Here is a 12,593-nt window from a genome sequence, read left to right as displayed (position 1 = left end):
CATGGCAAAATGCTTTACTAAGATATGGTCTTATTTTTAGTAAAGTTAAATCTCAAAATCAATAAAGAATGTATAAAAATAAATATTTAGAAAACTTATTTCCACCAGCTTGGTGAAACGAACAGTAAAGTCATTTCTTTAAAAAAAATGTTTTGTAAAAAACTAGGAAAGAACAAAGCTTAATGTGGCCACTTTGCTCACTATATTATTGCCTTACCAAAATGAAAATCTTTTTATATAAGGAAGTTAAATATTAGAAACCTTGAGCATGGCTCACAAGCTGAATATGCCATAAAAGAAACATTTGATGCCCTGAAGCATATCCTCTGTGCTTCCTGCCTCTCCTTATGTTAGTCTTGCTTCTAGAATGTCTGGGGTCCTAAAGGAGTCACCAGTGAAAGAAGAGGTTTTCATCTCTTTAGGAAAATAAATGGAGGGAATGAGTTGTGGCTATAGGGAATCAAACTATATATATAAACAACTAGAACAGAGACAGAAATTGGAGGAGGGAGAAAGAGACAGAGGGTCATACAGAATAACAGAGTGAGAGACGGGCATTTTTTACTTCAGATTACTGATTTTGAGAAAACATCCATTAATCTTTTCCGTCCTTTGAATAAAATGGATTTGAGTAAATATTTATTAATCTCTATCATTTTGCATCTGGGACTTGAAAAACACCAATATAAATTAGCTATTCACAAGTAAGTCCAAAGTATAAAGGCTTATTAAGTGTTTTATAATTGGAAGAAGATAGAATTATAGGGACATATGTAACATATTTAATTTTTCATTAAATTTATCAAAAATAGAAAAATTTCACATTATAATTTGTGGATGTGAGATTACACATAAATTAAGAAAGATGTTCTAATATATACTACAAGGAGTAGCAATTTGAAAACTACCAAAAAGTAAATTACCTATGAGAGAACATCACTGTTAATTAGCACCGATAGACAAATCTATAGGGGAGAGAATGTGATGTCATTAACAATGAGAGAAGAACCCATATCAACGTCTTTCATTGTGGTGTTAGAGAAGAGTATCTTTTGGACTCTCAAGAGAAGGAACAGGTCCATCTAGAGAAAAGTGAAATCAGGGTGCTTCTTGGAGGCAAGGATGGTGAAACTCCTCTAACATATTTTGGACATGTTGTCAGAAGAAGCATGTTTGGAAAGTTAGAAGGTCAGGGCAAGAGAGGAAGACCCTTAATGGGAAGTATTGACACAGCAACTGGAGCAACGTGGTTAAATGAATGAGAGATGGCAAGTTTGGCTTATGACCGGACAAAGCTCAGGACCATGGTTCGTATGGTCACTGTAACTGGTAGTCAACTAGATGGCATATAACAGCAACAGCAGTTGTGTAGGTCAAATGTCAATTATTACCGCCTATTCTGACATATTTAGAAGAACAGACAGTACCAACGGGTTAGCTTTTTTAAAAACAAAACAAAAACAAAAACAACAGCATAGATAGGGTTACAGAATTTGGAAAAGAGTGAATGAAAGTTACAAGTCAAGCTTTCAGATAGTTTTCAAACTATGAATCTGCCTGTTTTCTTCAATTGAGTATATCTCTAATGAGTTTTCTTCAGCATGTATCATCGACAAATTTCAGTTTACTAAAACTTTATAATATTAAACACATTTCTGCTTACATAATACTCTAAGTTTATTAGTTTTTAATATACTCTTAATTTATACTTACACTTTGAATGTACTTCCAACTTTCCAAGTATCAAAGCCCTATTAGAGACTTAATGAAATTACTTGTTTTTAAAATGCAGGTTTCTAACAGTAATTGTTGTTGTGTGCTATCAAGTCAGAACTGACTCAAAGCTTACCCTCCAGTTGGCTTTCAGAAGCTGTGAATTGCAAGAAAGGAGATTGTCCATCCTTCGAAGCAGCTGGTTGATTCAAACCACATGCGCTCAGGGTGCAGCACAATCCTTTGTCACTAGGCCACCATTAGAACCTAATACCAAGTCGCTAACATTTCTGAATTCCAAGGGTGTAAAGCCACTGATTATTCTTTTGATGAAGTGACTTAAGTTTTTGTTCTCTAGAGTAAGCTCTACTGGGTTGGTGGTATAAGGCTGTACTGCCAATCCAAAGACACATGATTAGAATCCCCTAGTTTCTTTTGCCGAGGAAATATAGGCAATACCCTCCTGTGTGAATTACTGTCTCTGAAAATCCACTGGAAGGTAAGTTATGAGTTGATTCTGACTTGATGGTTTATGCTCTGGTGACCTAGTGGCAAGAAGCTGTGCTGCAATCCCAAAGGCAAGGAGTTTGAGGTCACCAGCTGCCCTGGGGGAGAAGGATAGACAATCTCCTCCTATGAGATTACTGCCTCTGAAAATGCACTAGAGGTTCAGCTAGGGGTCAGTTCCCACTCCATAGTACACAACAACAATGCTAACAACAGACTAGATTAAGTAGCTAATATTTAGAAAAGTTTTAAATACATAGAAGTTATCAAGATTTAATATTTTAGACTACATTGATTCTCAGTATAGAAATTAATTTTGTTGTCTATTTTTAGCATCAATATTTTCATACAATTTATCTACTGAATGATTTTATCAGGTAGTACACAATTTAAATATAAGAGGTTCAAGCCTAAAATGTCACAAACATATAGTTAATTTCTCTACAAATGTTTCTAAAAAAATCACTTGTTTTAGTGCCAAAAATGCACAGCAAAAAGTTACAAGGCTATCAGGAGGCACATGACAAATGGAGTCATGAAAGAAAACAATTTTTAATTTAGTAGAGCCTATCAATCTAGAAATCCCATTAATAGTTACTAAATTCAGTATGGTGAAACATAGATAATGGGGAGAGAGAAAGAGGAAGAGAGACACAGAGAGAGAAAGAGTGAGAGTGTATGTGAGAGAGAGTGAAAGAGTGGGAGTGTGTGTGTGTGAGAGAGTGAGGGAGAGCGAGAGGAAGGGAGAGGCGGGAGAATGAGAGAGAAGGAGAGGGAGAGAGGAGGAAAGGGGAATAAAAGTAGAGGAGAAAGTGGCATCCATTTCTGAAATAGCCTGCCTCCAGACACCCTATGAACTTGGAAAAAATGAAAGTTGTACAAGTGTTCAGGTCTTTCATTCCTAGGGTCATTATGAGTTGTCTATGACTTGACGGCACTTAAAAACAGCAACAACAACATAGAGAGAGCTCATTTGGCCTAGTGGACAGAAGTGATGCTACCAAGCCAAAGGTGTGTGATTTTAATCTGTGGCCTTCAGACGTGGCTGTAGTTGGTTTTGGTCAAACATTCTTCTAAGTGCTATAGCCCTGGTCTGTCCCTTGGCTGTAGAGAGGTAAGTCATGGTTGCTGTGATGCTGAACACTGTGACACTGATGTGCCAAATGTGATAATGGTTACCCATGGTGGACAGTGTTTGCTGGAGCTTCCCAACTAAAACAAGCCTAGAAGCAAGAGTGGCATCCAATTCCAAAATAGCTTGTCTCTGGAAACTCAATGAATGTGGAGAAATAATGAAAGTTATACAAGTGTCCAGGTCTTTTGTTCATAGGGTTGCTATGAGTCATCTATGGCTCGATGGCACTTAACAACAACACATGAGGAAGCACTAGTTCCTGAAGAAAGACGTTATTTTTGATAAAGTAGAAGACCAGTACAAAAACAGGACTAATGAACCAATACAAATATTATAATAATGGGTTCTAACTTGGCAATTACTGAGGTGATGGTTTAAGACTGGACAGTGTATTGTTCTGCTGTACACAATACCACTATGCATCAGAACTCACTTGACCCTGTGGTGCTGGTTGTCGTTATATCTCGTCAAGTAGACCTGGACTCATTTACCCTTGATACAATCCATCTTATCTGGGGCCTCCCTTTCTTGAGCTGTCCCTCCACACTTCCACGATGTCCTTCTCCAAGGACTGGTCCTCCCAGGCCACATGGACAGAGTATGTGAGACAGAGCCTCAAAATCCTTGCCTCCAAAAAATACTTGACATCTTTCTTCAGAACAGACTTGTTAGTGCTCTACCTAATAATAATTAGCCTTTATTATCCCAGAGAGAACTGAGAAGAGTCACTAAAATAATTTTCAGGAGGACTTTATTTTCCTGCACAATCCTGGAGAAAACAGCTATTCAATGCATGAAGTAAATTGTATATTTAATATTATTATCTAAATCATATCTTTATACTTTATATTTTCTCACTAGTGAATCTTCATAATACTTCTGATCATGAGTTTTTTATTAAAGAGAACACAATATATCAAAATATACATAATTCATTCCACCTGGAGAAGGAGGGGCAATCTCCTCCTGTGCCAGTCAGATCTGATTCGATCATATACAACAAGGAAAAACAAATAAATATATATAATTCACAACATATATATTTTGCTACACTGCTGAAGAAAAGCCTGTGGAAAATAATAACATTAGAAATTTAAAGAACATCTGGTACAGCGAGGTACTGCATGTAGCCTCCCTACTTTTTAATAATATTTGGTATAAAATTTCAATATAAATTATTATAATTTTAATTTAATGTTGATTTTTTTCTCACTTATGCCTTCATTTACCATAGATAATGGTGTTCAATAATGTAGATAGTTTAAAATTTTTAAATATCACATTATTTCTCCCTAAGGGAAATAGTGATAATTTCAAGTTGAATTGGGAGATATTTTATGTAACTATTTCTAGACTGTATTTTAATAAAAAAGAAAAAGAATCACTGTCGGTCCTTACTAATTTAGTATCTTCCTAAATAATTCAATGCACAATTATTTAAACATCCAATTATAGTACATGACCCTTGATGCTGTTATTGTATTTATTTAGTTGTCATTTTGACAGCTGAATAATTATACCTTTAGTGAAAGTATATTTTCCAAGGGAATTATTCTTACTTGATAACTTTTATTTTATTTGATAAGCACATCTAAAAAGTTAGGCAAATGACTCAATTTATATTTAGAAAGCTTGGGACTAGTAAGCTATAGAATGGCTTGGGTTAGTCATTGAAAGAAAATTGGACAAGCAACATGTGAAGGTAAATATGATTGACTTTGATTATGGCAGAGATTTTTATAAGTAATATTTAAATATAAGATATTTTGTAATATAAATTACTGATAATAATTTAGTTATCTAGAAGGAGAAATTCTATGTAGAGGAGAGAACTCAATGAAGCCTACTTGAAGATAATAAACTATTAATTCAGTAATTTGTAATAAACCAAAATGGAAAACTGTATTTACATTTTCTACTTTGACAGTTTATAATGCATAACCTGAAAACATGTATTTGCATGTAACAGGATGAATTTCTAATATGCATTTTAGAAAATATTTCAATTCCTTCATGAAAATACTGCATAAAATTGGATATAATAGATACAAGTATGCACCATTTAACATCCATAACATGTTCTGTGAAGTGGCATGTTATTCAACTTGGATGTTGTGTGAATACTATATTACACACAGGCAAGCTCCATACAACAGCAGTTAAGTTCCATAAAGTTTATTATATTAAAACCTTATGGAAACCTCCTGGACAAAGCCTAAAAGCTGTATCTGCTGAAGAGAGCACATCAGCTTTGCCAAGTGTGGGGCTGGAAACTTCAGGTAGCTAACTGGGACAAAACACATGTGTTAGGGAAGAGAGTGGGCACAGAAGAGGCACAGAAAGATGGCCATGGGGACAGAGTGCAGGTGACAGTAGCAAGGCTAGCAGTCGTAGCCCTGGCTGATGCCACTCCATTGGTTCTGGTAACTGTGATCATATGGTCTAGGAACCAGGAGCTCTTGAGAGCCCTGGGGCCAAAAATGCCACCACATTGTTGGTGGAGAAACCATGCTGTTTGTTGCCCTGTGGCCAAGACTAAACAGCTGCATGGATTCTGGGTGACTGAAGGAAGTAAAAAAGAGGAGAAGGAAGAGGCAAATAAGGGGGTGCTGCAGGAATTAGGATGTATTCCAGCGTCCTACAGGTCATTAACTTTTAGTGGTTAGGTTCTGTCTTTAAAAACTTTCACTCACTGCCTTCAAGTTGAAACCAACTCACAGTTGACCCTTCATTGGATTTCTGAGGCTATAAATCACAAAGGAAGAAACCGCCCATCTTCCTCTCTTGGAGATTTTGGTGGATTCTGAGTGGGTGCAACTACTGATGGGTTAGGAACACGACTATCTAAGAATGATATCACAGATCTCCCAATGAAACCACGGTGCAAATTGTAAACAAAGACAAGATTTGCTTTCCCTTTACAACAGAGCATCTTACAGGATCACAGACATATGTGCAATCAGATGTTGCCCAAACACACAACATGTGATGCCTATCTGTACATATTTTTCCCTGGAAAAATGCAGTTAGGCTAACATTCAAGAGCTACAAATAAAAAAGCCATCAGTTTTGTGAACTTACCATTTGTTTTGTCCTGTAACACTTTGGAGATACCAACAAGTATGTTATGTAGGATTCACTTATCTTTCTTCATCCTTTGACAAAGTGTCATTTAATCTAAAAAGTTACAATAATCCTTCATCTATTATTGCTGTTCTATCATGCTAACTAACAACTTTGAAAATGTAGGTCTTCAGGAACTCAGAAATAACAGTGAGACAAAACAAATGTCTTCTATTGTCAAAGCATTAAAAAGCAAATTGTCACCTACCTGTTGTGTTAGGGAAAAACAGTGGATTTCAGGCATAACTTTTTTAGTTAGTCTTAAATTTCATATAACATTGTAGGGTTTAAAATACATATATGTTAAATAATGGTGTGATATAGGATCAGACATTATTTTTCTATTAATATGCAGTTCATAAGCTGAATATACAAAAGGAGACCATATTATGATATGTTACCTTTTTCAATATGCAACCTCTTTGACTCATGTCCCATGTCATGACCAGCCAGATCTCCCTCTTTGGGGCCTGGGAGGACGTTAGGTGATAAACCCATCAGCATCTGGTTCATGGACAGCCCATTCTGATGGACAGCTGTGAATTCCAAAAAGGAGAAAAATCACAAAACTACCATAACACACAATGTTCAAAGAAATGAACTAAACCTTTCCTGACTGAAATAAAATACAATGGTCTAACTTGATAGCTATTTAAAAAAAACCACATAGATAGATAGATATAGATATATATAGTGAGATATATATAGTGAGATAGATATATAAATATAGTGAGATAGATATATATATATATATATACAGTGAGAATGGAAAAGCATAATATTTTGTAAGGATAAGAATAAAATCTCATTTATATAACTATCTTATTTTTCTTTCTCAGAAAATCCATATTTTTTAAATGTTTGAAATGCATCTAGATGGTCATACCACAAAAGTCTGTCTCAGTGCATTGTCTAAGTTTAATCTAGTGGGCCAAAGTCATTCCCTAGTCTTTAAGTTTTCTTATTTTTCCCCAAAATAAAATCTTAACATGCGTGTGCTCTTTAACACAATGCTAAAAAGTTACTAAGTAATTCTAATGGTAATAGAAGGCAACTAGAGTTTGAAAAGTTGTTGTATACACCAGATTTGAGGCGAGAAAGTAATATTTCAATAGTTTCATTCTACTCTAGAGAATAAAATAGAAATTTTATTAGATGTTAAAATCAGACTTTAAAAATGGTTCTTTAAATTCAAATTTGAAACGTGTGCAGATGATATCTGAAAAACTGTTGAACTAATACTAAACATTAGTTTCTGTGGACTCTTAACCATAATCTGGTAGCACTGAAATGATAGATGAGCTAAGAACCCTGATGATTTTCACAATGTAGTAAATACAATTAACTCAGTAAGCTGCCCATGAATAACTCAAATTATGCAAATTAAAAGAAGGAGGAGGAAGAGGAGGAGGAGAAAAAGAATCAATCAATTACTTCTTCTATAAAATAACAACTTTAATGTTATCACATTAAAAATCTGAAAAACAGAACCTCATTCCTATCAAGTAAGAACTGATGCAAAGCTGGCTCTCGACTGGATTTCTGAGGTGGCAAACTACGTGGGAGGAAGGATTACTCATCTTGTGTCCATGGAGCTGCTGGTGGACTGGCCCTAGCACAGAGGTAAAACCTTTAGGTCAGCAGAACAGGGATTATTTGGGGGCAGCCATCTATGGTAATACTTGTTTCAGGGAAGAATTACAAATGGAAGAAATGAAAATTAGTAAGTAAAAGTTTGTTAAAAAAAGAATATATACAAAGTCTTAAGTCTTACTGATTTCAAAGGTAACTGGAAAAAAAAAATTAGTCTCCTTAGCATGGAGCAGCCTGGCACATGCAACCACAACTAAGTGGTAAAGCTAACATCACCAATACTGGGAACTATCAAATGGCTCCTGAAATAATGCATGAAAGGAGGACATACTATTGTGCTTGAGTGATTCCTGCCACAAATGTATAACCCAAGTTTAATCATAAGAAACGTCACAAAACCCAAACTGAAGGACATTCGAGAAGACAGATGGCTTGTACCCTTCACAAAAATTGAAGCCCTGAAATGCATAAATGTCTGAAGAACTGCTACAAATTTAATGAGACTAAGGGATGCAGAGCCCTTGTGGTGCAATAACAAACAGCTGAGCTGCTAGCTCCAAGGTCAGCGGTTTGAACTTAGCAGCTGTTCTGCAGGAAAAAGCGCTGGCAGTCAGCTTCAGTAAAAGGTAAAACTCTACAGGGCAGTTCCACTTTGTCCTAGAGCATCATCATGTATCAGCACCAATTTGATGATAAGAGGAATGGAAGCATGTAATACGAGTACGCATGTGTGTGCATGCAAAAATAACAGCCTAAGCATGTTCAGTCTTAGCATGCAGACATTCCTTCCTGCTTCCATAATGAATAGAAAAGAATAAAGTAGTAATGAAATAACATACATTTCACAAAAGTATAACAATGTTTTCAGATCTTCTGTCTGTCTATTTAAATTCCCATTTAAGTATTATGAGGGAAACTCTCAACATTTTTACTACCAATGACAAGCTGAGTGAAATATCTCAGTCACAAAAGGACAAATACTGCATAATGTCACTGTTATAAAATAGGCCTGACATGGAGATTGGGGGGAACTAAGAAAAGAGGGGATAAATAATGAAAACTGCATTGAAACAGATGAAGGAAAGAACTGTTTAAAAGGAATAAATGATTAGGCATTATTCGTATGACAACAGTTCAGAATAAGAGGTACATAGTAAAGTGGACTGGGATTGGGAAGGGAAGATACTGTGCAACAGTGGATGAGTTTTTTAAAGAGAAAAGTGAACTAGGGGTAGGGGGCTAGGGAGGAAAATGTGCAACAATGAACAGAAGGAAATCCAAGTTTGTTGTAAACTTTCATTAAAAACCACAATAAAAATTATAAAATAGAAATGTAGCCAATATTCACATTAAATTTCTGATTACAGTGTCAGTATAGCACAAAAGTATATTTTGTTGTTGTGCAATCATCGAGTTAGAACTGACCAATGGTTGACCCCTCCAGGGGGTTTTCAGAGGCAGTAATTACATGGAAGGAGACTGTCCGTTTTCTAAGAGCATCTGACAAATTCAAGCCATATGCCTTTGGCTTGGCAGCACAGCTCCTTACCATGAGGCCACCAGAACCTAAAGAAATGTATCTTCATAGTCATTTGTGTTTAGTATTTATATCTAAAATTTGCATTTGTGTTCGTACTATTTATGTTTAGCATTATGTTAAATTTTCGAGTTGCCAATAAATTACTTTGGTTTCTTTGTGTCATCCAGATCAACTAACTTAAGCTTTTACTTATTCAGTTCAATAACCTGTAGATTATGGAGTTCTGCTTCACCCAAACATTCTTCAGTAGGAACTTACGGGGATACATTATAAGAAATAGTTTTCTAGTTATAAAAAGAATTACTGCATTTAAATAACGAATACATTTTATATAAAAAAGATGGACTTTATACTATAAATCATCCCCAAGCTTGTTGCCGTCAGATTGAAACCAACTCCTAGCTCACTCTCCAGTAGGTTTCCAGAGATTGGAAATTGCCCGGGAAAAGATTGCTGACTTTTCTCCAGAGGAGGTGCTCATGGATTCACCTGTCAGAGAGGCACCAGCTTCGGGTTAGCAGCACAACTCCCAACCCAATATGCTAGCAGAGCTCTTCCTAAAAACCAGATACCATTAACTAATGACTATCCTCTATCCTTGTTACCCTACTGCTGTGGAGTTCATTTGATTCATAGAAAATTCATTGATTTTCAGAGAATGTAGATCATTATAGGAGGAAACTTTCCATCTTTCTCCCCTGGAGCAGTTATTGGATTTAAAGTGCCAACCTGTCAGTTAGCAGCCCTGTATGAAGTTATGAAGTACACCACCAGGGCTCCTTATCCCTGGAAAGGGATATTAGATCCATTTCCCTGGGAAGGGATAGCACATTAACTAAATATTCATTGTATCAACAAATATATAACATTTGCAAATCTTCATTTTAGCACAAAACCAATCTCAGAGTCTTGCCAAGAACAGTTGATTAGATGGCATTTTAACCTAATTGCTTATCTTCTCCAATGAGTAGGAAGATCAACTGTTTAGAAAATAGGATCTTGATATTTAACAAAGCCCTTCCTAAAAAGTACTAATACAAATATGTGCCACATAACATTCATTTCGCCAATAGCCAGTTACCCGTAAGTCTGCGAGATTTGGCGAAGAGGCTTGTCAGGAAGTGTCAGGAAGTGAACTAGCATCGAGGTTCCAGTGCAGTGACAGCCTTGACACAGTTACTGGCCCTCAGCTCCTGTGAAGCTTGCAGCCCCCGAGCTCTGGCTCCAGAAGAAGCCTCTGGAGGGTCCGCTGCACGGTCACTCTGTAGGTCAGTTCCTGACAGCCTGACAGGAGGGACAATGGTTGCTCTGTGGCATCTCTCATTAATTTGGAACCCACTAGGTTCCTTGAGGCCAAAAACAGAGCTCTGCACACCTTTAGGCAGCAATTGCAGTGCGGCTTTATAACCCTTGATGTCAGTGTTCTAATAGAGACCCAGAACAGCCTGTCTGTGGATGCTTTTGATTATCTATCTATCTATCTATCTATCTATCTATCTATCTATCTAATCTTAAATACATAAACCACTGTGTGTGTGTGTATACACACACACACACACGTCATTGTTATTATGTGCTGTCAAGTTGACTATAATTCAAAGTGACCCTATGAACAATGGTTCTGAACCTCACCCTATCCATAGCTCTCTGCAGCTTCACATCTATTAGGTGCTCTGCAGAAGAAAGATGGGCAATCTTACTCCATGATGTGTAGAGCCTTGAAATCTATCCTAGGTTCAGCTATGAGTTTATGGCACGGACAAAAATACAAAGATACAAAATTTATTCAATGGCTAATTCACATAATATTCTATCTCATAGAAAGTATCATGAATATGAAATGGTATATATTTGTATATGAGACTGAGAATGATTATTGACTGTTACTTGTTCCAATTTGAAAACATGGTGTTTTAAATTCTTTAGTCCACTGATTGCCTAAATGACTAAAGATACAAATAAATCCATCATTTTTATTTTTACCACCTTTAATCCATGGTGCATATCATACTATATGAAAAGAAATTCAGTAACAGTGAATTTCAGAAATGAGAGATAGAGATAGAACTTTAGAAATTAAGCTGAGTAATCTATCATAGTGCACTCAGACACTAGGTATTTATGAGTTGGCGATGTTTACTGCAGAAACTAATCTAGAAGGTTACTTACATTGGGGAACGACTTCATAGTTCAAGTCTTTAACTGTGGCATTGCAGAGAGGAAGTTTATATCAGAACCTATTAATGTGGTATCATACCTCATGATATTGCAAACTAGGGACATAATTTTGAGAGATGGCGATTGCTACAGAGCTTCAGAACATGATACATCTGAGATATATTCGGAATGAGGGCATTTTGATTTGAAAAGCCAGCTGCCCCTAATAAAGTTTAAAATGGTGACAAGTAAAAGTATGAGACCTACGGATTCTGTCCGAAGAGCTCTCGGTTCGTGCAGGGGAGCTGGACACACTGCTACTACGGTGTGATGATGGGTGACTGCCAGGCCGTCGGCCCTCCTCCAGGGAGGGCGCAGGGGAAGGGCTGTCGGGAACACGCTCCTGCACCAGAAAATGGGAGAAAAAGAAAGACATTGCATCATCACTGATTTTACAAATGCTACAGCAACATTAGGAAAAATTCCAAATGTGTTTCATCAGCAATTAGTTGTAATCAATACTTTCAAAAATCTTTAGCAAAGAGAAACAATGATGAGAAAGATGATTTAGGAAGCTGTAATTTTGTAAGTAAACATTACTGTAGTAACAGCATGTGATAATCCACTCTCTGGAGAAAATGTCAAGTTAAAGAAAATGACCCCACATTTTCCAATCATGACCCATTACATCACTACAACAATAAAAATAAACAGAACATAGCAAGTTTCAATTCTGGATAATCATCAATTTAAGGAAATCTTTAAATATATTCTATTGCTTCAGCAAGTGTCTAAGGATCATTTAGCATACAAATTATCAACGTG

The 12,593-nt window shown here is 36.3% G+C and overlaps 1 protein-coding gene across 1 annotated transcript in view; it reads right to left on the bottom strand.

Moving 5' to 3' along the window:
• DACH1 (dachshund family transcription factor 1) overlaps positions 1-12,593 on the bottom strand; it is a 581,146-nt gene that overhangs the window by 161,573 nt on the left and 406,980 nt on the right. The window contains exons 5-6 of the mRNA XM_006882713.1: positions 12,036-12,171; positions 6,880-7,014 (exon numbers count right to left, since the gene is read on the bottom strand). Of these exons, the coding sequence (XP_006882775.1) occupies positions 6,880-7,014; positions 12,036-12,171 (271 nt within the window). The remainder of the gene's footprint in view (positions 1-6,879; positions 7,015-12,035; positions 12,172-12,593) is intronic.

The sequence above is a fragment of the Elephantulus edwardii genome, unplaced genomic scaffold, assembly GCF_000299155.1.
Source record: "Elephantulus edwardii isolate Elephantulus edwardi_28Jun2011 unplaced genomic scaffold, EleEdw1.0 scaffold00023, whole genome shotgun sequence".
In the NCBI taxonomy this organism is placed as follows: Eukaryota; Metazoa; Chordata; class Mammalia; order Macroscelidea; family Macroscelididae; genus Elephantulus; species Elephantulus edwardii.
The sequence above is the reverse complement of the archived record's forward strand: the minus strand, read 5'-3'. Positions and strand labels throughout refer to the sequence as shown.